At 38.8% G+C, this 27,085-nt stretch overlaps 2 protein-coding genes across 3 annotated transcripts in view; one reads left to right on the forward strand and one right to left on the reverse strand.

The window, feature by feature from the left end:
- ccp110 (centriolar coiled-coil protein 110) lies at positions 1-8,323 on the forward strand. The gene is made up of 14 exons (XM_032538038.1): positions 1-175; positions 943-1,153; positions 1,959-2,087; positions 2,951-4,190; positions 4,370-4,491; positions 4,710-4,890; positions 5,212-5,321; positions 5,449-5,568; positions 5,755-5,856; positions 5,937-6,053; positions 6,479-6,552; positions 6,674-6,739; positions 6,852-6,911; positions 7,323-8,323. The coding sequence occupies exons 2-14, from the start codon at positions 989-991 to the stop codon at positions 7,396-7,398; spliced, it is 2,562 nt and encodes an 853-aa protein (XP_032393929.1). The 5' UTR covers positions 1-175; positions 943-988; the 3' UTR covers positions 7,399-8,323.
- Positions 8,324-10,223: 1,900 nt separating this feature from the next.
- Positions 10,224-27,085, reverse strand: part of LOC116703200 (nuclear GTPase SLIP-GC) — a 19,398-nt gene continuing 2,536 nt past the window's right edge. For both annotated transcript variants that reach the window (XM_032537839.1, XM_032537838.1), the window contains exons 5-22: positions 26,876-26,909; positions 23,860-23,934; positions 23,459-23,549; positions 18,659-18,875; positions 18,342-18,569; positions 16,039-16,236; positions 15,769-15,950; positions 15,454-15,547; positions 15,289-15,376; positions 15,023-15,144; positions 14,415-14,588; positions 14,173-14,330; positions 13,862-13,979; positions 13,314-13,422; positions 13,075-13,208; positions 12,721-12,802; positions 12,515-12,599; positions 10,224-11,655 (exon numbers count right to left, since the gene is read on the reverse strand). In XM_032537839.1, coding sequence (XP_032393730.1) covers positions 11,643-11,655; positions 12,515-12,599; positions 12,721-12,802; positions 13,075-13,208; positions 13,314-13,422; positions 13,862-13,979; positions 14,173-14,330; positions 14,415-14,588; positions 15,023-15,144; positions 15,289-15,376; positions 15,454-15,547; positions 15,769-15,950; positions 16,039-16,236; positions 18,342-18,569; positions 18,659-18,875; positions 23,459-23,549; positions 23,860-23,934; positions 26,876-26,909 — 2,202 coding nt within the window. In that variant the 3' untranslated portion in view covers positions 10,224-11,642. The remainder of the gene's footprint in view (positions 11,656-12,514; positions 12,600-12,720; positions 12,803-13,074; positions 13,209-13,313; positions 13,423-13,861; positions 13,980-14,172; positions 14,331-14,414; positions 14,589-15,022; positions 15,145-15,288; positions 15,377-15,453; positions 15,548-15,768; positions 15,951-16,038; positions 16,237-18,341; positions 18,570-18,658; positions 18,876-23,458; positions 23,550-23,859; positions 23,935-26,875; positions 26,910-27,085) is intronic.

The raw sequence follows: 27,085 nt of genomic DNA on the forward strand, positions 1-27,085 counted from the left end.
GCTAGGAGGCGCTGTTGGAGCCCGGAAGAGTTGAAACAGATGATGATGGCCAACCCGAGATTGAAGGAGAAACATTAGGATGTTATAGCCGCACTTTGATGTTCCCCTGCTACATTTGTGCGTGTCTAACCCGTCGGGAGAAAGGAGAGGAGATTTAAGGTAAGGCCATTTGAAGGTAATAAAGGGGTAACGAGCATTTATTCAGGTGTGTAACGTTATCAACTGTCATTCTGCCAGGACACATCTGGACTAATAAGTCTTTATGGTATCAAAAGATGCCGTGAAAACGAGTATATTTAAGGTTAAAAGCTGCCAATATCAAGCGTGCTCTATTATAGCTGGGTACAAAATAAAACGATTCCCACCTCTGCTGTGACGTCACAGGCTGGAATGAATCCGTGTGCAGTAAAAGATTGACTGATACCACTAACGTTAGGTGACTGGCAGTGAGGACCCCAGGTTGAATCAAAACCTAATCGAGGGAAGGCAATTTTGATTAATGATCTCTAAAAGTACAATCCATAATTACAAATCCGTTTTCACTGAATTTATGTTTTAATTCATCCGTAGAGCTAGCCATTACAACTGTGCACGTGGGCTAACGCCCTTACACTGTGAACGATCTGCATTCTGTTGGCCACTATCCATTTGCTGACAGGCATTTCAGAAATAGAAACTGCATTGATTATATACACGATTCCACATGAATTTCCATGAAATGGAAGTCAGTCACCCGCAGTCTGACAAGGAATGGCAGGAATGTGATGAGTGTGATAAAACCATTAAGGGCAGACAGACGCTCTTTTGTTGTAGGGATTTGTCCTGCTCTTCCACATATGAAGTAGTTTCCTGTAGTGATCCACACCCAGTGCAGTCCATACTCACATGTTCTCTGACTTGTTGACATCCATCTAATTCCACACTCTCCATTTAATTTAACAGCTGGGTGACGAAGCTACATGGTGTGTGTTTCCCATACAGAGTGTGGATGTGTGGGTGTCCAGAGATGGAGAGCTATGAGGACTTCTGTCTGCGGAGTTTGACCATACTGCAGGAGGGGGGAAAATTCAAGAAGACGACATTTGAGCCACAGTGGTCCCTGAAGGCTCTCTCCGTTATCCGCTTCCATGGAAGAGCAGTGCTTTCGCCTCTGGTAAGGGAGAAATAAACATGAGATAAACATGAGAACTTATCCTAACGTGACAAAACAAGATGTAGCTGAACCAATTACAGTTTCTAAAGTTTCTTAATGAAAAGAAGCCATACCTTATGGATGTTTTTAGGAGGAAAGTTTTGGAACCTTTTGGTTTCTCTAGACACTCTGTATATATGCCACTGGCCTGCTGTGGCTGTGTTTATGCTGCATATAACAGATAGCTTTGCTTACACTGTTCATTTAGTTACAATGAGACCAATGTTTTAAAACATATTTTTGGTATAACAAACAGATGTGCATAGACATAATAATACTGACAAATAATCAAATTTTTCATTGATACCTACTTAATATATCTGAAGCATGTGTGCTGAGTAGTCCCAATTGGATTAGCAGTTGGCTGGAGTAAGAGAGAGTAGATAATTGATGATGAGGAACACCAAGGCTGTTTGATGTTAGTCAGGAGAATCCATCTGCTAGTGACTGCTGACGAAAGAACTTTTCAAGCCACATGATTGAAAGCCAATATGAGGCAGAGGATCATTGTGGATTTCTCTTCCTCTCAAACAAAGGAGACACAAACACATAGTGGAAGACGATTGATAGTGATATCAGTAATACTGAAAATAGAGAAATAGAAACAAACCTTGAAATACATTTTGTGTATTGGGAATTTATCACAACTAGTGATTGACTAATCTTTCCTCACATGATATTGCTTTAGTCTTTTTGAGCTAAAGTGTTGCCCAAGAGGTACATGTTTTTAAAAATAGTAAAAATGGTGTGTATTTTCATTATCCAGTTGAGTGCAGAGCAGCGCAGTGAGATGTGTGACCACAGGCGGAGAGCGGTGCAGCTGGAGGTGGACAGGCAGAACCAGCAGAATAACAACCTTTTGGCTCGGGTTCAGGACATACTGGACCAAGCTCAGGTCAGTTGCATAGTATGGTAAACACTAAGCCACTTTGTTTATGTCATAAACACACTTCATCTAAAATTCTCAAATATGCCCATGTGCAAAATAGGTCCGTGTGCCAGTCCCATGATGTAGCTCAAAAACTAAATTACAGTCTGTCCCAGAATGTCTCATGACACTTTGCAGACTTAAATACATTGAACACTGTACTGTCTCTGGCAGGCTGTGCTATTGTTACCTGATGATAGCCTTTTTTTGTCACCTCAACTCTCTAAGCAATATTTTCCAAATCAGCGCTTGTCATGAAATTTCTGATCTTTCAATAAAAGTAATTAGCCAGTTATTGTCTGTAGTTACTGTTGCCTCTGATGTTTTTCTATCACAACCAAAAGATGTACTGTATGTGTATTTTTACTGGAACACCGACATCAACAATCCAGACTGAGCTATTTATTAAGATGTCCGGATACATATAAGTGTGTCACTAAAGAGTTTCAGGTGATGATACGTAAATAGCATGTAAGCAATCAGTGTCTTCAGGTTAAGATTAACTTTAGGCTTCTTAGATTTTTCATGTTGGAAGGCTAGGGCAGGTTAGGATTGGGTTTAGGCAGACAATAGTATTCAGACTTTAGAATAGTTATTCTGAATTTGGTTACTTGACAAGTGACTTTTTTAGTTTTGGCACCTAACAATTTGTTGAAAACCAACACTGGGTTTCCTGTTTTCTTTCCTTTTAAATGTCAATTTAATTGATGAGTGAACTGCTTTAAACCACTCCAGTTTTCGGCATATAACTCCATCAGCTGAACATTCTTTATAGTCGCTTTTTATTTAAGCAATTAATAATTTGTTAATTGGTCATGGTCTCTGTACAGGCACATACAGTACCAAGTGAAGATGTTGTAAAGATGCCAGTTTCTAAATCTGCAACAGTCAGTGGCTACACCCTGGTCATTGACTCTCCTGGACTTCCCAGAATCCCTGGATTTGGGCTTCCGACAAATGATGTGCCTGCCACTACGTGCTCTGAGACCCCCATCCTCAATGGCTGCAAGGTAGTGGAGGATGTTGTGGTTGAGAGGGACGAAAAAAGTGAGGAGGAGGAGGTGGAGGAGGAAGAAGAGGAGGAGGAGGAGGACATTAGTTTGGACAGTCTTCTTAAGAGATCAAGGGAATATGTGAAGAGAGAGCGGAGTCCGCAGGGGTCAAAAATCATCCACACAGTCAACAAGAATCCACCGCTGGAGACTGTCTCTGACAAGGAGAAGAAGAGCTACAGTCCCATGGGGGACACAGGCGTTGAGTTTGGGTTCAGTCTGCACCATAGCCCTATTGGCCAACCTCAGACCCACATCCAGCACCAGACTCTGTACGACCACAGTCCTCAACAGTCTGGCTGCCTCTCACCTAGTCTACCTGACCAGTTTGGTCGTCTCCCCAGTCCAGAGTCCAGCATTAGTCCCCGTGCACAGAGACGCAGACCCCGTCCATTTTCTACAGGGAATATTCATATTTCATTTCCCATCGGCCCAGCAGACCTTATTCCCCAAAGTCTAAGAAGGTCAGGGGAAAGTGCTGGCATGGCAGATTGGGGAGCGGGTCTCTCAGGGGCTGTAAAGTCTCCCGATCACTGGGGCTTTGTGGGCAGTGAAAGTGGTGGTGGTGTTAGCAGGACTGGCAATTATCGAGCTAGTCACCGTGGTACCAGTCCAGTGCAGGAGATCTGTAGCCCCGGTAGTGCCTCAGGGCTTAGCCCAAAGGGACACCATGACTATCTGGCTGCAGGATTTCGCCGGCGCTGCCACACCCTGGATAACCAGCTGCATAGCAACCACTCTGGAGTTGAGCACATAGACCGCAGCCAGGAACGGGTTCCTCGCTTCATGGCAGGAGTGACATGGAAGGCTCCAAGTTGGCGCACCCCTGCAGCCCCCTTAAACCAGTCGTTTGAGGTAGATAGTCTCTCACCATCTCTGCTGAGGCCCCGCATGTCTCCTGACATGGCTCAGGTTGCACTCAAGATGGAGCCTGAAGACACTCAAGGGACAAACAATGGACAGATCCCACCAACTGTCCTGTCCAGAAATGCAGCTGAGGCACCGGCCAGCAAGACAGGTGAGTTTCTCTTATATTTACTATAATCTACAGAGTTAAATTGTGTAATTTCCACTGTTTCCCCCACTGCTGCTTTTAGGTTAGATGTTGTATGATGGAGAAAGGAAAAGTGAAAGAAAATGATGAAAAACTTTAAAAGATAAATGATTTTACGTATATTCATTTGTGCACATCAACAGAGGAGACCCAGAGGCGAGCACAGGCTCTGGAGGACATGCAGAGGCGTCTGGAGGAGGAGCATGTCTTGCAGATGTCTCTGCTCTTGGCTGAGCAGGAGAAAGAGCAACAGCGCCTTCGTCTGGTCAGCACATGAAATCACACAATATCTAGTCTGATAGAAGTAGATCGCAATTTTTCTTTTTTTTGCGTAGTATTTTATCAGTTATTTTACAAATTGCCAAGAAAAACATTTACTAAATGTATTTTGTTGTTTAGTTGCAACAGAAGTGTGAATTTTTTCTCTTTTGCTCTAGGTTAAAGTACTGAGGAGTGTTTTTGTGTGTGTACTGTAACGTTAAGGAGCTGGAGGAGACAGAGAGAAGACTGAGGGAGCAGGGGGGTGTGCGGCCTTTGAGTGGGGATGTTTGTGGGTGGAACTGTAGGTCTGTGAGTGACAGCCGTCCTGTTGTGAGCCCCTCCTGTCCGGGACTAAGCCCTGCCCACACACACACATCTGAGCGATCGCCAGGACACAGTAAAGGTACTGCTTCAACGCGCACGCTTATTACTGTGTTAAAGTGTGTAAATAGTTGTGATAAAAAGCTGCGTACTCAGAGACAGAAGGGTGTTGTGGAGAAGTCGTGTCCAAGTTTTTTTTGGTGCCCTTTTTGAAAACCTAAAACATAATACTGGAGCTTTCTGTCTATTTTCTAAGATACCTTTTGTATTTACTACTGTACAGGACAACTTCTCATTTAACATTTACAATTAACAATCATTTAACAATTTAAAAAAGACAAATTAGTGCCATCACTTGTGGCTTCCTCTTACACAGCTCTTTTTTGGTTGCTTCTTTCTCAAGGTTTTCCAAGTCCTGAAAGTTCCGTTGTATCCTCTCCCTCTGTCCAGCCTCCCGTCTATCTGTGGGGGCCCACATGGGCAGTTAGCAAACCTCGAGCAAGGCTAAGTCTGGTGAGTGTGCTAAAGTAAACAGAAGGTTGTGTGACTGCATGTGTTTATACAATAGAAGGACCTTTATTTTCCCAAACCCTCTCTGTGTTTCTATCTTTACATTCCCATCTTCTTGTGTCCTTGTCGTGTTCTCCAGACATCAGAGCAGCAGAGAGCGTTCTGTCGAATAAATGCAATCATTCGCGGCTTTCTCACTCGCAGACTACTCAAAACAGAGAAGGTCAGACACCTGCGCCAGACCATCCTGGTGAGATAACACTCTCACATACACACAAAAAGCACATGCTAATAAATGTGCACAACTACTCGGTAACACTAATGTGAGTGTAATATGAGTTATTGTATTATTATTATATTTATAAACTAATTGTCATGTTAGCAACTATGGGAAAAACTACGTTTATGAATGTGTCCTGTGTATATGTGTGCTTAGGATACACAGGAATTCATCCGTACATTTCAGACTCAAGTGCCACAGAAGAGAGGCCTCTGCTCAGCACAAGATCGCTCCCTGCAGGGCAGAGTTAGAGCCCAGGTAGGAATGCGTACTTACTGTCTGTAGACAGCAGAGGTCCATCTTTCTTTCTGTTTATGTGTGGATCTTTTGTCCCTCAGTTACGTGCGGCCCTTTATGACATCCATGACATCTTCTTTGAAATGCCTCTGGGGGATCGATTATCATTACTGCAGCAGGACAGGGAGCTCCGAGCTGAGAGGAAGCTGCGAGAAATGGTAACCTGAAAATACAGGCTTGCAATCAACTCCATAGTGATACACAGTATAATTAGAAGAAGGTGACATTAAAAGCGAAGTTCAGACTTCTTTTTACTCTTGGTATGAACTTAAAAACTAACTTGAGTTTGATCTTGTGCTTGGTGAGCACTAAAGCATTTATTTGGACAATTTGTGTAATGCTCAATCAAGACACTCATAACTCAGCAACTCCATTTAAGATTAATTATAACTGGTCTACCTTAAAATAAAAATAATGATGAGCTGTATTTATATACCACTTTGATTACCAAATTTGAAATAGTGACTTACAGTGGAGAAACATTGTTTTGTGGCAACCTAATCATGCCTTGTCTGTCAGTGCTGTCAATGTCAGTTACTTCTATTCTAAACTATGTCATTTGCTGACTGTGTCAAACCTGCAGGAGAAAGCCAAGTGCCCCAAGGAGAGAGTGGTCCTGTCTGCCGCCACACAAAGGTCTCTGGACAGGAAAAAGAGGTGAGATGGGAAAGAGGAACACATCCTTACATAGCAGATGAAATGTGGTTTTAAATGTGAATGTTTTAAAATATCTAGTGATCAGCAGTGTTTTTATTGTATGTATTTGGTAACCCTTCAGGGTTGGTCAATCCCCAGCACAGGCTAGGAAGATGCAGCAGAAGCCAAAGAGCCCCACTACAAACAGGTGCCAATCACAGCTGTGGGCATTTTGTAACTTATTTTGGATTTTAAACTGTATTTTCCTGTGTTCATTGTCCCCAGAAAATCAGCTCTCTATCCTTTTTTTCCTTTTTCAGAGTCCTGAAGCCAAGCCAAGGCCAACATTCTCCTGTTCCAGGCCAGCTGAACCGCCAGGGGTCAGTTTACACTTGTTTCACCATAATTGCAAAGTGCCTTATATTGCTATCATAAATCACATGAAGGGTACATTATTCAAAATACATTCTTCGCTCTACTACTGAGAACATGGTGATTGGCTTGTTGGTTTGCTCCTGTCCTGATTAACAAGGCCAATGCATTAAACTTTTTACATTTTATATGCTGTTTATATTTCACTGATCAGAAAATACAAAGTAGTGGATACCCAGTAAAAGACTTTGCTAACTTGCATTTTGGTAACATTTTTTCACTTTAAATAATGAACTGTAATTCCAACACCATTGTAATTACCTCTCCCTAAATGCAAAAGTGTACATACATGCATGAATTTCAGCTTTTATTGATGCCTATAAAGTCAGGAAAGCATGACAGTGTCTGTTTCCTCTCAGGAGCTGGTACAGAAAGACCCCAGAGGAGAGAGTGAGGCGCTCAGACAGCCTGAAGAAGCAGCACTCCCTGGGTTAACAAGTGACTCAACATCCCCTGACCTGTGAACTTGATTTTTTAGTCTTTGAATACAAACGTTGCACCACCGAAACTCCAGTCAGAGCTGCTATTACGATTGTCTAATCTACCTTCTGAAATTCAAATGATTGTATTCACTACCACACTTTAGCTCATTGATATACACCAACACGATGCCATGGCTTTTGACTGTCGCTTGCTGAAATGTTTCAGTGGAATTATGCCTTTGCTATCTGTAAGTTTTAAGCATGCATACATTTACCAATTGTGTTCATAAACATTTAGTACTTATAGCTGTAAGAGAATTTACAAACACACGTTTCATGCTCACATTCACATAATGTGGTTTCCATAAAAAAGAGTATTTAAGTGAACATGGTTCATTAAGTTTTTTGTTCAAGGGCTTTGATTACCTGTCCTTTGTTTCTTTATTAAACGGTGCTGAGTTTACAATACTCTGAGACATTTCAGCGTGTGTCAACATTTGGCTTAAATCAATGCCAAATAAAAACATTTTTTAATATCGTTGTTTGCACATGCTGTTATTGTTATAATGTAGCTTTTCATAACATGAGATGCATAGGAGACACTCAATGTTAAAAATTATTAAGACCATGTTACAGTAGATGCAAGACAGATTATCTAAGGTTTTCTCTTATTGTCCACTGCCCATGTGAAAGAATAAAGGGACAGACTGAATTAAAGAATATTAATGTGAACATATTCTTCCCTCATGTAATGAATGAAATGTAATGAATTAGTACATTCATTTGTTCACTGCGATACCACATTGACTTTATACTTCTCTGCAGTAGTATACAGTGTGTTGATGTTGTTTGCTAACATTATTGTACGGTCTCTTAAACATGTTTTTTAATTTATTTAAAATGCCAAATTGTCATGTTTTCTATGATCTATAAATTCTGAGATTTTAAAATTTTCCGGACTCTTTATTTTTTAAAGACTATGTTTTTTGGAATGTTAGGCCTTTATTTGATCAGACAGATTAGGCATGAAAGGAGAGTTAAAAGGGGGAACTGCATGCAGCAACGGGACTGAGCCTCCGCACAAAGGGGCGCACGCTCCACCAGGTTAGGTATACCTAGGACCACAAGTCTTCGGTACTCTGATTTGCTTTAATTTTCTTGCATATACTGTTTATAATGGTACATTTCTTTAGTTTCGTTATTTTAGAAACATATTTCAGGTCATCAAATAGTGATTATGTTTAAGATATTTTTCATTTTGTCCTACATTAAGGTCATAAAGCCATAAAGACAGTGGAGAAGTAAACTATGCTGCAGCTCTTTCAGAAGTTTCTATGGACATTTTTATACTATTTTGTTTTTGTGAGAAACTGAAAAATGAATGAAATCTATTGTTACCATCACAAAACCAAGTTGACTACACCTGTTGCTGCCATGTGAGGAAGAAACTTAAAAGCTTTTTACATCCACACTTCAATTAATAAGACTTATTCACAATGTTGTATGTGCAACATGATTCATACTGCAATTACAAAAATAGCTCTCACAGTAGACATACACATGTTTCTGTATTATAGCCATTCAAAGTGTAAGACCGGCAAGCATCTTAAGATCAGCACATATAATATATGACGCAAGATGAGGCACTTTACCAATTGATAGTAAACAGGGTTTATCAGTATTTCCTTTTTCAGTATTTCCATTACATATACCTAGAGGCCCTATCAGGAAACCTAAGTTTTTTTTGTTTTCTTTTCAGTAAAGCCGTTGTGGTAAAATTATTACCATCGTGTGCTCATCACTTTAAATTTCCTGGTACCAACAGCTGCTAACCATTGCACACACCCAAAGCAGACAACTTATGCAACATCAATTCAAACTGTTGAAGAGGAATTGACCTTTAGACATACTTGCCTAAAAAAAAAATGGGTTTCCAGTGTGTGGTTAATGTGTGGTTTCCAGATATCATGCCACCAATGTTATTTTTCTTTCTCTCTATTATGCCACTCTTCTTTCTAATTTGACTTTATTTCTAACTTGAGTTTAACCCATATTCACCATTGGAGTAACATCCACGGTAACCTTGAGAGAGGATGTCCTGTTTTATGTATCAGACAGATATTAGTGACTTTATAGAGTGACTTTGTTGCTTTAGAAAACAAATACATTTATATCTTTTTCTTGCACAGCATTAAAAAAATGGATACCCATTGGGATTAGTTCTTTTTTTTAACGCTGTATAAACCTCAGTAATCAAAAATCATAAATAAACATGATGCCTTCCAAATTTATGGCCCATCAGTGTGTCCACATGTTTCATTTTCTGGCATCAGTCAGCTGCAATATACTTACATGAGTATCTGCATTTAACAATTTTTCTAAATAAAAACACACCTTACTAAACTTGTTAGGACAGGAAGAGCAGTTATTACTATTATTACTGTCACCTGAACACAAGTGAATGTTCTGGATAAACAAGCACACAGCAAACCTTGCATACACTGTTTCATAGAGAGACTGATGGGAAAGAAAAATTAATTGTGAAAACCAAATGTAGCATAAACAAAATACAGATCTAGCCAAGATGTACAGTATATCATCTGTGGGAATCCAAGGCTAAATTGGTGTGTACAATGCTGAAAATTAAACAATCTTTACACCGACCTGTTCGTCAAAAGCCTACTAACATGCCTAACCTTCTAAAAAATACTTGGGTACTGTAATATTAATTTGTATGAGGAAACAAAGGTAAGTACTTTTGGGACTTTTAAGTAAGAAAATTTAGTTAAGAACACGGTTGGAAAAATATTTGCCCCGATACATGAAACATTTGATATGTGTAACTTTGAAATATGTTAACTTTATTAAGGTATACCATATCAAACACATTTAGAATCAGTGTACATTAAAAAATACCAATTGTTCAGTAAATGACAAGAAGCCAGATTAGATGGTTTACTATCATATATCTCATTATTTTTCATATATGACTGAAGACTCAAATACACAAACTTATATTTGCATTAAGGGACGGTTATGTCCTTGAACATGAAAAAAAAAATGATCAAGATCATCTTTAAAAAGTCAATTCCAAATCCAGCGTAGAGTATGTACTGTAATTACTTGTAAAGGGGCTGTACTCAATATTAATAAGAGGCAAGAAGCTTCACGCCATCTACATGTTTGCATGAGGCCCATCTTTCCTGTCTTCCTCGTAGAAATGTTCCTGTCAGTTCAATTCTAAACCACAATTTCCTGCTTCATGTTCACTTGTTATGTCCAACTGTCATTTGTCTTCATGAAAATCATTTTAACACAATGATTAGAACCATGGTAGGCATTTTAGTATATCATGCATATAGATTGAGAACATAGAATCTGAAGAAATAAAAAGGAAAATATATAATACATAAACTCAGAGATTAACTTCATACCACACTTTACGAATAGATGCTCAAAGCAATGTATTAATAAATGCATACAAAATTCAAAAACACTTTAAGAGTAAAAGTAATGGTTACATATTCAAAATGGTGCGATCACCAAACAATCACACTTGAAGAAAAAAAAAAACACAAGCTACTGTGAATTTAAGTTAGACATCTATTAAATCTGTCTATGGAGATTCATTTACGCATCCAGGTAATTGTTGTTTCAACAAAGCTTTGATTTGACAACACTGGATTAAAAATATAAAATACAAGACATTTCAGTGTTCATCCAAACACCTTCATCAGCTGTTTAGTGTGCACAGTAAGTAACTCTAATCATTGAAATTTCATCTCACTCGACCAATACAGAAAATAAAAATATGAGTAAAAACTGTTAAATCTTTAAACAAATGTCACTGGGACATGACAGTGGAACGATGGTTAAGACCTGTACAGGGTAAATATCTGAGGTCATTTTTACTATGCTTCAAATGAAGTTTAACGTTTTGTTTTGGAAGTTTAAGTGGGATTTTGGAAGTTTAATACTACCCGAAATGTATGAAAGATGTGGAACATTTTAAAGTTTAAATGGAGTTTCCAGCTGAAAATATGAATGAAATGGAATATTTCTGAAAATATCAAAGGAATGACTGATACACATACTAGTAGTATAAGCGTGGGAATAATGGTTCCAATATTTACACCAAACAACACTTAAAAGAACAGAGAGAATTAAAATGGTTAAGACTAGATCCAGAGACCTGACATCAGTATTCAGTGAGCCTGCAGGACCTTCACTGGGTAGTCTGGCCTCTGCTGTTTCTCTTCAGGGAGTAAACCTGAAACGTCCATCAGAGAGATAAACAGAGAGGTTGTGACATTGAAGAGTAATGACAATCAGTAAAGCTGTTATGTCATCTATCATATCATCTGTTTGGATCATCAGTTTCACTTCAATGTACCTGTTCATATCATTGAATCAGAAACACTGCAGATGCTGGGTCAACGGTTTAGACTAGAGTGTTTAAAAGAATCAGTCAGCATCATTGGCAATGGCTCAAGCCATCTCATAAAAAAATCAAAACAAAAAATAGAGTTTGCAAACTTGTCTGTTAGTGACAGAGGACAAACAATTACAGGTCAAAAGGGCTTGAAACAAGTTCAACATTGTGTGTTGCTGTCGCCAATGCTATGCACCTGTAACCCCGTCAAGGAAAGAGTTAACAGAAACATAGTTTTGACCAATTGGAGAGTGTTGTGCCAGACTCAAGCCTTTGGATGAGTCTCGCTCTATCTAATCTGTCAGAGAGAGAGCAGGAGTGTGGGTGTGAAGTTTAACATCGGTAGTCTCCAGAGAAGAAGTTGGTAATTTCATGGCGCAGATTAGAACCCTAACTGAAATGTTAGAACATTCTCTCAAATTGGTGGACTTATAAAGGGTCAGATTTAGTTCCATCATAGTGTTAGTAGTGTCAAAAAACATTAGCTGAAGTTATGGTTTAGTGGCTAGCTCAGAGATTACTGGCTAATGAAATTAGCTGATTTAGCAAATAACACAAGACACTGTTTCCGTGTCCCATTCTCTCTAGGGGCGTAGCCCCCCTAAAGGTTTGATCTTAGAATCGCCCATGGTTAGCATATTTCCGAACAGCTCATTATCAGGGTATTATGAACATGACATTTTAACAAATGGTTTACCAAGCTTGTGATGGGTCTTCAGATTGGACTTTCCTTTCCAGTTCATTGTGGTGGCTCGTCACCTTCTGAAGCTCATCTGTAACATCTAAAAAAACAACATGCTGTTAACATCAAGGACCAACTTAGTTGACTTTAAATAAGGTATTCACAGTATTCACGGTATTTAAGTGATTATCATATTATTATTAATTATAAGTTCCCTTTACCTGGGATTGAGTTGCCATCTGTCTTGAGTGACAGCTCGATTGATTCCAGCATTGTGTTCTCCAGGGTCTCCAGGATCTCTTCCTGAATTTGCATCAAAATGTTTATCACTTATAACTCAGTGCCAAATATTGTGTTCAAGATCAACAGAATCCTACATGAATGAACTGTTAAATGTTTGTTCGAAGTGCTGCTCAGACAGGGCAGGATGGTTGATAGCTACATTATCTTTTGTATGTTTCAGTTTTAGATCATTAACAATAGTTGAATGTTGAAAGTGTCCGTGTGATGTGTTTTTAGTGTAGCACGTGTTACTACTGTATATCATCAATGACGAATTTTAAAATATGACTAACCATCAAGTCTCTCAGCTGGTTCATCATTTCATGTTTAGCCCGCTCAAACATGATGTTCTTTGAATCACGTACATGCTTCTCAATTGTGTCCCTCATGTTTTTCATCGAGCCCTCACCACAAAATTCTGCTGCTTCTACAATAAAACAGAAAGTATTTGCCATTAAAATTTTTCTGCAAAATCATGATTAACGTAGATATATATTATTTTGGTGTCAGGTTGTATGGTCTTCTATCTTGCCATCATAGCATTCTTGCATAATTTCCCCTATTGTTGTCGTCAGACTGCTGTAGATGGTTTTCTTACGCTCCCGGATGACTTTGATGAGTTTTGTCTTTACTTTTTCTACCTTTAGAGAGATTATACAAAGCATAGATCAACACATTTTTTTTAATTATAATCAAGGTAATACAAATAGGGCTAATCTTTTTTAGCTGATAAGGCAGTACATTATGTAAACTGGTTTTCAGAGTAGGACCTGCTTCCCCCATGTGGTGGTGCATACTATCTCAAAATCTTCTGTATTTGACATGAATTTGGGCAGGGTTTGGAATCTCCAGTTTTAACTGACAAAAATATGCATGCTAACAATGTTGACTGTATTGATAGAGCTCTTAATATTCAGTGTACTGTATATGAATAAGTTAACTGCTAAAATGTACTCATTATTTTCAATATTAAGTCTTAATAACAAACAGTTAATTAGCAAATAAAATACAGAAATATGGATCTTTTGGTTTCCCTAACAATGGATTAATGGATAGGATGGTGTTATTTTCATCTCTTACCTCTGTCTTGAGGAATATCAGCTGCAGTTCGACATCTTTGTACTTTTCAATCAGCTTCTTAGTGTCAAGTGAAAACCTACTGAGGGCCTCGTTGATTGGTCCACATTTTCCTTCATTTCTGAAACATATTAACAGGTCTTAGATAATGGTAGCATTGAGAAGTTTGTATTTCAATAATGTTATTTGTACAATATGTATTATATTATTTGTATAACTGAATAATGTAGAATTAGTTTGTTTGAGACATTCCCAATAAAGCTTGAAAAAGTGGTCAACACAAGGTTTTATGTCTTCATCAGGTAATTTCTTACGGGAAGGTCTTCTTGAATTCCTCGTCAATGCTGTCAGTCAGGCAGGAAGCTAACTTCCTATTCAGATTTATTTCTTTCTTTTTTTTGGGTTTGTGGGTGCCACCGTTCTCAACTACACACTTCAATATCTTGTGAAAAGCTCCACCTTTTACATTTTTCTGAAACAAAGCAAACATTTTATAGACATATTCATAAGAAGTTCAAAATTAGTTGTAGTTGTGTAATTACAACTAAATACTTACAGGATGTAAGACCGACTTCAAGACTTTTTCCCATGAACCATTTGACTTTTCAACCCCCTCACTGAGGCATTTTTCAAAAGCCTGACAAATCTCGTTCATGGGTTTTCTGACTTCATCAAGTTCATGGTCCATCCTTTCTTCAAGCTCTGTGTACACATCTTTTCTTTTGTCAGCCTGAAATAAAACACAACGCTTTCAGTTTTATCCAAATTAAACGTTACTGCTACCTGGTTGGCTTTTATATACAATCATACATACATACATACATACATACATATTTATCTCACTGTGGCAAAAACATGTGACAATGTGACAAAAACAGTTTTCTTCAAAAAGTCAATGCAGCATTTTAAGTAACTGAAATGCAAATGGTGAATTATTCCTTAAATCACTGTAGTTATGCAGCCTCTTTGATGCAAGTATTTATTAAATCAAACACCTTGATGGCTAAAATGACTGTATACATGTAAGAAGTCTTAGTGTAAAGTTTTTGACGTTGACTGTTTTTACTGAATTTCAACTTTAACTTAAGCTGACATGTTTGCTATTAATATTATTTTCTGTCTATATTAATGAAAACTAAAGACAATGAGAGACGTTGATCGTACCCCTTCTTGACGTCTGGCGCCTTGAATCAGAGAGAGAATCCCAAAAGCTCCGGAGACATAGTTCAATGTCTCTGAGTGACAGTCATTGAGATGTTGCAGAAATGTTTGAAGTTTGGGTATTTCTGTAAGAAATCACATACTTCAATGTAAATGTCAAACTCCAATGAGTTCTTATTGTTTGAATTAAAGTGACTAAAGTAAACTAAAACAAAACATGTATTGTAGCTATACATAATCCTCTTCTCGTATATGGCGATTTCACCTACCAGTATCCTCTGAGTCCAGATATTTCTTTCTTAGAAACTCTTTGGAGCTCACTGTGAACACTTCAAAACATTCATCGTTGAAATGTTTCTGAAAAAAGGTTTGATTTAAAGTCAGGCTTGCAGTTGTAGAAACTGTTATATTTTCTGTCAGTATTAAATACTCACTTTAAACATCTTGAGTTGGCTGAATTCTTTGTTCACTTTTTCCTTGGCTTGAATGTTTTTTTTAAATATGAGAGCACGAAGAGCAGCTGCTGAACTATAAGAAAAAAATTGTATCAAGTGGCTCATATCATAAAGTATTTGGAAAACTAAAACTCAAACATTTTTTGCACACTTTTGACCATTCAAACTGTGCCAATATGTACATTCTATCTTCTTGTGTTTAGGCCTGCTCTTTGGCCGTATACGCCTCAGTGTCTGATTTGGATGTTATATTTAACTATCTACTTAAATCTTAAATGATCTTAAATCACTTACTGATCATCAGATCCCAAATCTTTAATTTCATCTGACTTGGTGCAGATAAAATGAATGCGCTGACACTCGCCACCATTTCCCATGAGGCTGCAGGCACTTTTCAGGATTTCCCAGGGTTCTTTCTCTGCTGCTGCTCGATTTAGTTCAGTCACAACCCACACAGTAGAACAACTTCCGACAACCTAAAGGGGCATAATAGAAAGTTAATTATGACAAATTGTCAGTGCTCCAAAAAAACTCAACAAAGAGCATCTCACGTAAGTAAATTACCTGTTTCCACATCTTGTCTCTGCTCTTGTTACGGTCCCCATTTCCAGGAAGATCCACAAGTGTAACATGCTGGAGAAGATCATTATTGGGCACCTTGATGGTCACACACTTCACTAGTGGCCAGTACCACCTCTGTACTTCTCCATCTTTTGAGTCACTTGTCGTGTATTTGACAAATTCTGCAGCTAGGCCTTTAGCCTGCAATAAACAACAAAGTCAGACTAGGGCTGATCAAGGCGATTTCATTTATATGAACAAACTCAACTAATTCTAAAGTGCTTTACAAATTGCATAAAAGGATTACATACAAAAAAAGAAAAAAAAAAGAAGACCAACTAGAATCTCACTTCAATGAAAGGCACAGCAAAAGCAAAATGTTATATTCCTTCATTCATAAAAAGTAAATAAACCATAAGTTGAGACAAAATTTCAGGTTAAGTTTAATGATCAGATTTTGACAGTGCCTAGTATTATCCGAGAGGTTATTACAGGTCAAAGTATTATAGAAGAATAATGCAGCTTTCCAGTGCCTCAAAAGTTTGATGACATACTCAAAGTGTTTTTGAAGGTTTAATAATAAAGCATTTAAGAAACATAATTAGGTCCTAACCCCTTAAGTGGTAGTATTTTGAAATCAATTATCAGGCTAACTAGTAATAAGAGCAGGATACTGTCTCATAATCGTTTGTTTTGGGCTGGACTGTCTGGGGCCAGGCCTACAACCATAAAACGCAGTCCCTCTGTCACTGAGTGACGAAGCTCCACCATTGGTCAGAGTAAGTGTGTTTTGTGGAGCAGCGTGTGCTGTTTGAGCAGCACAGTAGAGCTCTCAGTGGTTGTAAATGTACAGGGTAGGTATTAGTTTGTTTATGAATAAATGATGCAGCTCTTCAAGACCAACACTGGAGGCTGTGGTTCATTTGTCATGGGGTGCAACCCAGGTCTGGTCCAACAAAGTGGCAATAATTACACAAAACCACTTTACTTTTTAATGTAATTAAAAAGTAGTTCATTAAAAAGTAGTGCTCAATTATTTCTTTACCATGTCATGTGATATGCTACTTCATTACACAACAGAAAAATAATACTAGGAACACGCCGTCAAATTTATATTCACATTATAGACACCATCACTGACTATCCTACTAACAATTTCGGCCACAATTAAGCACACTTGTGATGGTTTGGGTGGTGGCTTTGTTTTCTTTTCCTCCTTTGGATTTTTGGTTCTGTCTTTTCTCCTTGTGTTTGTGTCTTAGTTTCCTCCTCGGTCTTGTATGGTAGTCTCTGTCTTGTGTTCCCCTCTGAGTGTCTGTATGTTTTTTATTTTGAAGTCTGGTCTCTGTCTTGTCTGGTCTCTGTCTGGTCTCTAGTTTTACTTCTTGTCTGTCTGATTGTCCTGCCCCGCCCTAATGTGACTCACCTGATGAATCACCTGTTCCTCGTTACTTCTTGTATTTAACCTCTGTGTTTCCTTTGTCTCTTGTCAGATTGTTTTGTGATTCTGTCTGTGTAAGGCTGTGTGTTTCCGTTGGAGCTTCCTGTTTGTTTCTGTGTTTCCCCGTGTGTTTTTTTCCCTGTCTTTGCTCCCTGTTTTTCTTCTTGCATTTTTTTCCACGGACCTCTTTGTATTTTGTATTTTTGTATCTTGGTTTTTTGCCTTTTGGTTTAGTTGTTTGTTGAACTCTTGGAAATAAATACTGGACTTTAACCTCCTCCTGCCTGCCTGCCTTTTCCCTGCATTTTGGTCTTCATTCCCCACCATTATAACAATAATGGCCATATACAGTCCGGCCATATTGGTTTTGACCTAGTAATGTTCATACAATTCTGTTAGCTGCATTCTGAACAAGTGTTACAGCATATAAAACTAAAAAAATAAATGAATGCTCTTTAAAAAAAAACATTCACAATTTGCCACAGTATAAGTGGGTTTAATTAAAGGACTTTGAGGCGGCAGACTTTGCTGCACGTCGGACGGTTCTGGCTTCCCTTTTTTAAGGTGCCGTTTTTATTTTTTTCAATAATGACCACCTCATCCAGCAATTTATTCCTGTTGTACAAGAGGTTAAACATGAAACATATTAGAAAATGTAAAACTTATTGTTAGAACTATGAACTTTTTACGTTATAAGATCAGTGCGTGGCAGCAATACCTAGTATACTATACTTAATATATTATAGTAATAAGCCAGTTTATAAATTACATAAACCTCAATAAGTGTAAAAGCATAACATTTTACTCTGGCAGAAAGGCAAGAATGCTTTCTATGAAGTGATAAATATGAGATTTATTTTCTTACTGTTTCACATGTCAAAGTCTTCTTCTTGCGATTGACAAATTCTTGAATTTCTCTGAAATATCTGTAATCCATGAGGTTTTCAGGAGATTTGTTTTCCCATTCTTCTCCATACAGCGCTGAGAGCTTTTCCACAGTGTCACGATAATCATCTTGCTCTTCGTCACTACGTTGCTGCTCTGCATTATCCCGGAGAAAATTTAACATGGACCACAGCTCATCTTTCCACTCCTAAAAAAAAAAATTAATTTAATGACATTGGAAGCATCAGCAACTGAATTGTTGCAGCTTCAAGTAAACACACATTCTGCTCATTTTACCTCTTTTGTAATAAACTCAATGTCTGCCTGATATGCCTGGTTCTGCTTGTTATCCTCGACTTTAATCATGACTGATGTACATGCATTTACACTTCCCGAGGGCAAGAGATTCTTCACTCCAATGACGGCATTGATCAAAGAGCTCTTTCCAGCCCCAGTTTTACCAAAGACGCCGACAATCTCCCGCTTGTCTGTCTCCAAATCTCTTATTTTCTTCCTGTTGTAAAATAGTTTAAACACAGATAAAATGATCTGATTAGAAACTTTATTTCTGCCAAATAACAATGTTGGTGGTAATTGTTTGGACTTGACAGCATAGTAGCACATTTCCAGTGCAGAAAAAAACAAAATACAGTAAGTCAGAATATACATCTGCCTATAAATAAAACAAAGACGGTTAGCTACATGGTATAACACTGAAACTCGCAAACTAAAGCAAATATCAACCTTCCATTTCTCTCTAAAATTCTTGAGAAAGCAGTCGCCAAACAGCTGTGTGACTTTCTGCATAGCAACAGCTTATTTGAGGATTTTCAGTCAGGATTTAGAGTTCATCATAGCACAGAGACAGCCCTTGTGAAAATTACTAATGATCTTCTAATTGCATCAGACAAAGGACTTATCTCTGTACTTGTGTTACTAGATCTTGGTGCTGCATTTGATACCATTGACCATCATATCTTATTACAGAGATTGGAACATTTAATTGGCATTAAAGGGACTGCTTTAAGCTGGTTTAAGTCTATTTATAGACGATCTCAGTTTGTTCATGTTAACGATGATCCTCTGTGCACGCCAAAGTTAGTCATGGAGTCCCACAAGGATCTGTGCTCGGCCAATCCTGTTCACTTTATATATGCTTCCTTTAGGCAATATATCAGAAGCACTCCATAAACTTTCATTGTTATGCAGATGATATCACATTAATGTATCGATCAAGCCAGTTGAAAATAATCAGTTAGCTAAACTCAAATGTGCCTTCAGGATGTTAAAACCTGGATGACCTGTAATTTTCTAATGTTAAACTCAGATAAAACTGAAGTTATTGCATGGGGCCCAAGCACCTCCGTGACGCATTATCAAAAGAGTAGTTACTCTGGATGCATCACCCTGGCCTCCAGCACCACTGTGAGAAATCTTGGAGTTATCTTTGATCAGGAATGTCCTTTAATTCCACATAAAGCAAATTTCAAGGATTCGCTTTTTTCACCTACGTAATATTGCAAAAATCAGGAATATCCTGTCAAAAATTAGCAGAAAAAACAGTCCATGCATTTGTTACTGCTGTGGATTACTGCAATTCTTTGTTATCAGGCTGTTCAAAAAATTCATTAAGACTCTAAGCTGATCCAGAATGCAGCACCGTGTTCTGACAGGAACCAGGAAAAGAGACCACATCTCCTGTTTTAGCTTCTTGCATTGCTGTAAAATCTAGAATATAATTTAAAACCTTCTTCTCACCTACAAAGCTCTTCATGGTCAGGCACCATCTTATCTTAAAGAGCTCATAGTAGCTTTAACCCTGCAAGAGCACTACGCTCCCAGAGTGCAGGGTTATTGTGGTCTAAAGTCTCTAAAGTAGAACGGGAGCCAGAGCGTTCCGTATCAAGCTCCTCTCCTGTGGAACCAGATTCAGTTTGGGTTCGGGAGGGAGACATCGTCTCACATTAGAGTAGGCTTAAGACTTTCCTCTTTAAAGCTTATTGTTAGGGCATAAAATTGAATATTGGTAGGGAGTGAGGAGCCGCAGCGTCCGCCTAACCCGGCCCACCTGCTTCTCGTCATAGTTGTCTGATTTATCTATCATTAATCAAGCATATAATAAAAATAAAGGGACGACTTTAGCGCCTAGAGACCAAGCTCCTCTCTTTACCCTGTCTCTCTTGGTTATGCTTGATAAGTGTATAGTTAGGGCATAGAATTGAATATTGTTAGGGAGTGAGGAGTCGCAGCGTCCGCCTAACCCGGCCCACCTGCTTCGTCATAGTTGTAGATTATCTATCATATAATCAAGCATATAACAAAAATAAAGGGAGACTTGCATACAGCCCGATCGGTTGGGGAGAGTTCTAGCCGACCAGGCTCCTTCTTTACTGTCTCTCTTGGTTTTGCTGTAATAGTTTTAGAAGCTGGGGAAAACTTTGATACACTGAGTCCTCTCTCCTCTATCTTCCTATCTTTTCATTTATGTGCATCCATGTCCCAGTAATGCGTGTTACTAACCTAGCTCTAGGGAGTCATGTCCCGGAGCCTTATGTTCTTTTTCCCCAGCATGTTCCCTCGGATCAGGGATGCTCCAAAATCATGGTAGCAGCTGTCGCCATGGTCCTGCTACACGTTCTGCGGTGCCATGTTCATCTGCTACACTCTGCGGTGCCCAGCTACGTCGCTGTTGTTGAAATGGCGCACAGTGCCCTGCTATGCCATGAAACTACAAAGAACTGCTAAAACTACTATTTTTCTATTTTGTTATTTTCACTTACCCAACCGGCCCGTCAGACACCGCTACCAGAGCCTGGGTCTGTCCGAGGTTTTGCCTAAAAGGAAGTTTTTTCTCGCCACTGTCGCACTGGTGCTGCTCTGGAGGAAACTACTAGAACTGTTGGGTCCTTGTAAATTCTGGAGTGTGGTCTAGACTACTCTCTGTAAAGTGTCTTGAAACTCTTGTTATGAATGATACTATACATAAATTGAATTGAATTATAAACAGCCTACACACGCAGCTATAATATTTTTATATTAGCAATGGTTGATGAAACCGCACAGACTTATCACAATACTTTGCAGTTCCATAAGCTCGATATGGCTTTATGCCATCTTCTGCTCATTGCGTAAATTTTTTAGCCTGCAACTTCCTTTGTCGGCCCACACTCATTTGACTTGATTTAAGCCAAAAAGCTCTGATAAATCACTGTGGTACTTGTCCAGCATTTAATGTTGGACTCCCAAAAATAGCATTGCTTATGAGCATTAAGGCATTTAGCAGCTAAAGACCCGGATGTTGCTGTGGCATTGTAGAGCTCAGTATTTCTGTTAATGCCAGAAATATACTTGCTTATTACCTATGCATTTGCATAGACATTAAGCTGTGTTGTGAACGGAATTGTTCACATACTTGCATAATACATGTGTTACTTACTGTAGGATTCCACTAGAGGGCACAAGACCTCAGACTGTATAGAACTTCTGGATTTGCATATTGTAAACTCACATGGCGACACTCAAGGAGGTTATTAAATTGTTAATTCACTGCTCAAAAAGCGACACCAACAACAACATGTAGCTCTGAATTAGGCACGTTGTGACAATGGTGAGTTTGGTGTGTTTCTTACTGCGCTACCGCTACCGTTCATGTTAAGGGTGTTGAAATGATCCATTTCTATGATGCATCACAATGCGGACGTAGACATTTCTGCATCCATACGGTGACCAATCATAATCGATCATAGCCTGCTGACATTGCTTGTTGATTTTCCAGTCAATGCTTTTTTGTTTTTGTCTGTGTTTTTTTTTTTTTTTAAAGAGGATACAACAAGAAAAGAGTCGGTATTATATATCTGACTACATGAATTTGACTTTTTGTAGTAACAATACTATTGAAGAGGTGAAAATTGTTTGTAATCACGTCAAACTGTGAGACCGGTGAAGATTCACACCCCTAGTTCATGTGCGTATTTCATCTTCAAGACGCGTTGCCATAATTTCTGAGGATGTGCACAACCAACACTCCCAATAGATGCAGGACACACAAGGCAGCCATTATGTGAATGCTAAATTAAAAGCAAGTATCTCCAGCTTAACTCTTCAGTCAGGCTTTGAATAGTTTCCGGATGAAAATGACATCCTCACTGCTGTTTGTTTCAACAGGTAACTACGCTCTCTTAGCAGTACTTGCTCTACAAGTCTGTTAACAAACCACATATTATGAGCCATGCTTTTTTTCTTTCTTTTTTTAGGGCGGCTGTGACTCAGTGGTAGAGTGGTCGCCTGCCAATCGGAAGGTTGGTGGTTCAATCCCTGGCCCTGCAGTCCCATGTCGAAGTGTCCTTGGGCCAGAAACTGAACCCCGAGTTGCCCCCGATGCTGCGCATCGGAGTGTGAATGTGTGTGAGTGTTTATCTGATGAGCAGCTGGCACCTTGTATGGCAGCCTCGGCCACAGTGTGTGAATGGTGAATGTTTCCTGTATGATGTAAAAGCGCTTTGAGTAGTCGTTAAGACTAGGAAGGCGCTATATAAATACAGCACATTTACATTTTATGCTAAATTATGATAGCAAGATTCACAGTTAATAACACTGCTTATAGTTGAAAAACAAATACAATTTGACAATAGGTTTACCAACACAAGGTAGTTATCCAGCCAAGCCATTGTCACCAAATTATCAAAAAGTTAACAAAAACATTATAATCTATGTATTACCGTTAGCCCTAGCCTGAAGTAGTAAATTGAAAAGTGAATGGGATGTGTGATAACTGCTAAATGAGAAACAAAGTAAGGTCAGTGTAACTTACTTCATGCAGCTTGCTATACTTACTATGACTATAACTTACTATCCGCCATCCTGTGGTGTTCAGAGGAGGAGGCACTGAAGGAATACACTTAGTGTTTTAAATGGGATGTTAGCTTGTTCTGTTGTAAATTGTAAACGAGGCACATTTATTTAGAACTTTGAACTGACAGCTTCACTGGAACTACTTAGTAAGTGTCCTACATCACGTTTAAATGGATACCTCGCCAACTCCAGTATTCACACCAGACCATGGTATAACAAAGAATATGGATTAAACTGAATACTTACTTCAGGAATGTATTGAGCTTGTTGTCTTGGTTAGGTATTTTCTGTTGGACAATGTTCATGATGTTTTTCACTTCACACAGTATGGTTTTATCTGTCAGAAAAAATGAAAGAAATATTCAGCAGGAACCATATATCAAGTAAAAGGTAATGCTTAATTATTTTTTTTCTATAAAAAAAAAAAAAGAGTCTAGACAGTAAATGAATGCAAAGTGAAAGAGGCACTGCATACACTTTAGGAGGCTTTGCAGTGTAACGTTAGGCTTACTGTTGCTATGGATACCTGCAGTTTGATTTACATTTATGGAATGTGTAACATGTATGCTGTTGACAGTGTGAAGTGTCCTGATAAGATGTTAACTGACAGCCAATGGACAAAGTATTTTTTAAAGTAATATAAATACCCGTGTCAGTGTCATGTCGTCGTTTTCTTGACGGTGACTTGCTGGACTCGCCCAGAAAATCCAACTTTCTCTTCCCTTATTGACAAAATTTTGAATTGAAAAAAGAAACAAAAAAAAAAAAGATATTAAAACAAAGACGGTTAGCTCCATGGTATAACACTGAAACTGCAAATTAAAGCAAATATCACGGAAACTTGAGAAGATTTGGCGTTTCACCAAATTGGAAAAGTCTTGTTAAATCTGGCAAAATAGTCTTAAAACGTATAGGAAGGCCCTCCGTAATGCCAGAGCAGCGTACTACTTGTCATTAATAGAGGAAAATCGGAACAACCCCAGGTTTCTTTTCAGCACTGTAGCCAGGCTAACGGAAGGTCACAGCTCTACTGAGCCAAGTATTCCCATAGCTCTTAGTAGTAACAACTTTATGAGGTTCTTCAACGATAAAATTATAACTATTAGAAGCAAAATTCACCAAGACCTGCCTTTAACTGGCACTGACTTATCTCTAAACTCAGGAACTTCAGAAACAGCTGTAAAACGAGATATATGTTTAGACTGTTTGCTTCACTTGATCTTTATCAATTTAATTAAATTATTTCTTCAGCTAAACCATCAACCTGCCTCTTAGATCCCATCCCAACTAGGCTACTTAAAGAAGTTTTACCATTGGACAGCACTTCTCTACCAGATATAACCAATCTATCTTTATTAACAGGCTATGTACCACAGCCTTTAAGGTAGCTGTAATTAAACCTCTTCTAAAAAAGCCCAACCTTGATCCAGATGTTTTAGCCAACTATAGACCAATATCCAACCTTCAATTTCTCTCTAAGATTCTTGAGAAAGCAGTCGCCAAACAGCTGTGTGACTTTCTGCATAACAACAGCTTATGTTGTTATGCAGAAAATCAGTCAGGATTTAGAGTTAATCATAGTACAGAGACAGCACTTTTGAAAATTACTAATGACCTCCTAATTGCATCAGACAAAGGACTTATCTCTGTACTTGTGTTATTAGATCTTAGTGCTGCATTTGATACCATTGACCATCATATCTTATTACAGAGGTTGGAACATTTAATTGGCATTAAAGGGACTGCTTTAAGCTGGTTTAAGTCTTATTCATCAGATCGATCTCAGTTTGTTCATGTTAATGATGAATCCTCTGTGCACGCCAAAGTTAGTCATGGAGTCCCACAAGGATCCAATCTCTGTCCAATCTTGTTCACTTTATATATGCTTCCTTTAGGCAATATTATCAGAAAGCGCTCCATAAACTTTCATTTTTATGCAGATGATACTCAATTATATCTATCAATCAAGCCGGATAAAACTAATCAGTTAGCTAAACTTCAAATGTGCCGTCAGGATGTTAAAACCTGGATGACCTGTAATTGCTCTGGGGCCAAGCACCTCCGTGACACATTATCAAAAGAGATAGTTACTCTGGATGGCATCACCCTGGCCTCCAGCACCACTGTGAAGAATCTTGGAGTTATCTTTGATCAAGATATGTCCTTTAATTCCCACATGAAGCAAATTTCAAGGATTGCCTTTTTTCACCTATGTAATATTGCAAAAATCAGGAATATCCTGTCTAAAAAAGATGCAGAAAAACTAGTTCATGCATTTGTTACTTCTAGGCTGGATTACTGCAATTCTTTGTTATCAGGCTGCTTGAAAAAATCCATAAAGACTCTTCAGCTGATCCAGAATGCTGCAGCACGTGTTCTGACAGGAACCAGGAAAAGAGACCACATCTCTCCTGTTTTAGCTTCTTTGCATTGGCATCCTGTAAAATCTAGAATATAATTTAAAATCCTTCTTCTCACCTACAAAGCTCTTCATGGTCAGGCACCATCTTATCTTAAATAGCTCATAGTACCTTACAACCCTACAAGAGCACTACGCTCCCAGAGTGCAGGGTTACTTGTGGTTCCTAAAGTCTCTAAAAGTAGAACGGGAGCCAGAGCGTTCAGTTATCAAGCTCCTCTCCTGTGGAACCAGATTCCAGTTTGGGTTCGGGAGGCAGACATCGTCTCCACATTTAAGAGTAGGCTTAAGACTTTCCTCTTTGATAAAGCTTATTGTTAGGGCATAAAATTGAATATTGTTAGGGAGTGAGGAGTCCAGCGTCCCCTAACCCGGCCCACCTGTTCTCGTCATAGTTGTCAGATTTATCTATCATATAATCAAGCAAATTAAAACTAAAGGGAGACTTGGCATACAGCCCGATCCGGTTGGGGAGATTCTAGCCCAGCCAGGCTCCTCCTTTACCCTGTCTCTCTGGTTTTGCTGTAATAGTTTTAGACAGCTGGGGACATCCTTTGATACACTGAGCTCCTCTCTCCTCTATCTTCTATTTTTCATTTATGTGCATCCATGTCCCAGAAATGCGTGTTACTAACCTAGCTCTGGGGAGTCATTCCCCGGAGCCCTTATGTTCTTTTTTCCCCAGCATGTTCCCTCGGATCAGGGATGCTCCAAAATCATGGTAGCAGCTGTCGCCATGGTCCCGCTACACGTTCTGCGGTGCCATGTTCATCTGCTACACTCTGCGGTGCCCAGCAGTCCTGTTGTGCCTTGAAATGCCGCACAGTGCCTGCTATGCCATGAACTACTACAAAGAACTGCTACAAACTATATTTTTCTATTTTTGTTATTTCCTAACCCTAACCGCCGTCAGACACCGCCTACCAAGAGCCTGGGTCTGTCTGAGGTTTCTGCCTAAAAAGTTTTTCCTCGCCACTGTCGCACTGTTGCTTGCTCGGAGGAGATCTACTAGAACTGTTGGGTCCTTGTAAATTCTGGAGTGTGGTCTAGACCTACTCTATCTGTAAGGTGTCTTGAGATAACTCTTGTTATGAATTGATACTATGAGTAAAATAAAATAAAATTGAAATTAAAACAAAGTTTGTGATCTCACTAAATTAAAAGATGTATTCAATATAGTTGCTTAGTCAAAACAAGATATTACTGCCTTAATAAGATTAATAAACTCCACATATAGTCAATACCTTTATCACTGGTGTCACTGGTGGATGGAAAAACCTGCGGATGGACACAGTTATTTGTCTCTTATAACAGTTCTTAATCAAGACATAATATTCACACAGGCTTAAACACTTGCGATGGACCAATTATCGGCCCCGATATTTAGCAACTTGCATGATCTGTATTGGTGTTTAATTCTAGTGTGTGTGTGTGTGTGTGTGTGTGTGTGTGTG

Source organism: Etheostoma spectabile, chromosome 15 (genome assembly GCF_008692095.1).
Source record: "Etheostoma spectabile isolate EspeVRDwgs_2016 chromosome 15, UIUC_Espe_1.0, whole genome shotgun sequence".
Taxonomy (NCBI): domain Eukaryota; kingdom Metazoa; phylum Chordata; class Actinopteri; order Perciformes; family Percidae; genus Etheostoma; species Etheostoma spectabile.

Excerpts from the sequence above, each read along its gene's own strand:
- ccp110 (XM_032538038.1), top strand. The coding sequence starts at position 989 with ATGTGTGGGTGTCCAGAGATGGAGAGCTATGAGGACTTCTGTCTGCGG. Across the intron at positions 1,154-1,958 it reads GAGCAGTGCTTTCGCCTCTG|TTGAGTGCAGAGCAGCGCAG; the intron begins GTAAGGGAGAAA and ends TTCATTATCCAG. Across the intron at positions 6,553-6,673 it reads TCTCTGGACAGGAAAAAGAG|GGTTGGTCAATCCCCAGCAC; the intron begins GTGAGATGGGAA and ends GTAACCCTTCAG.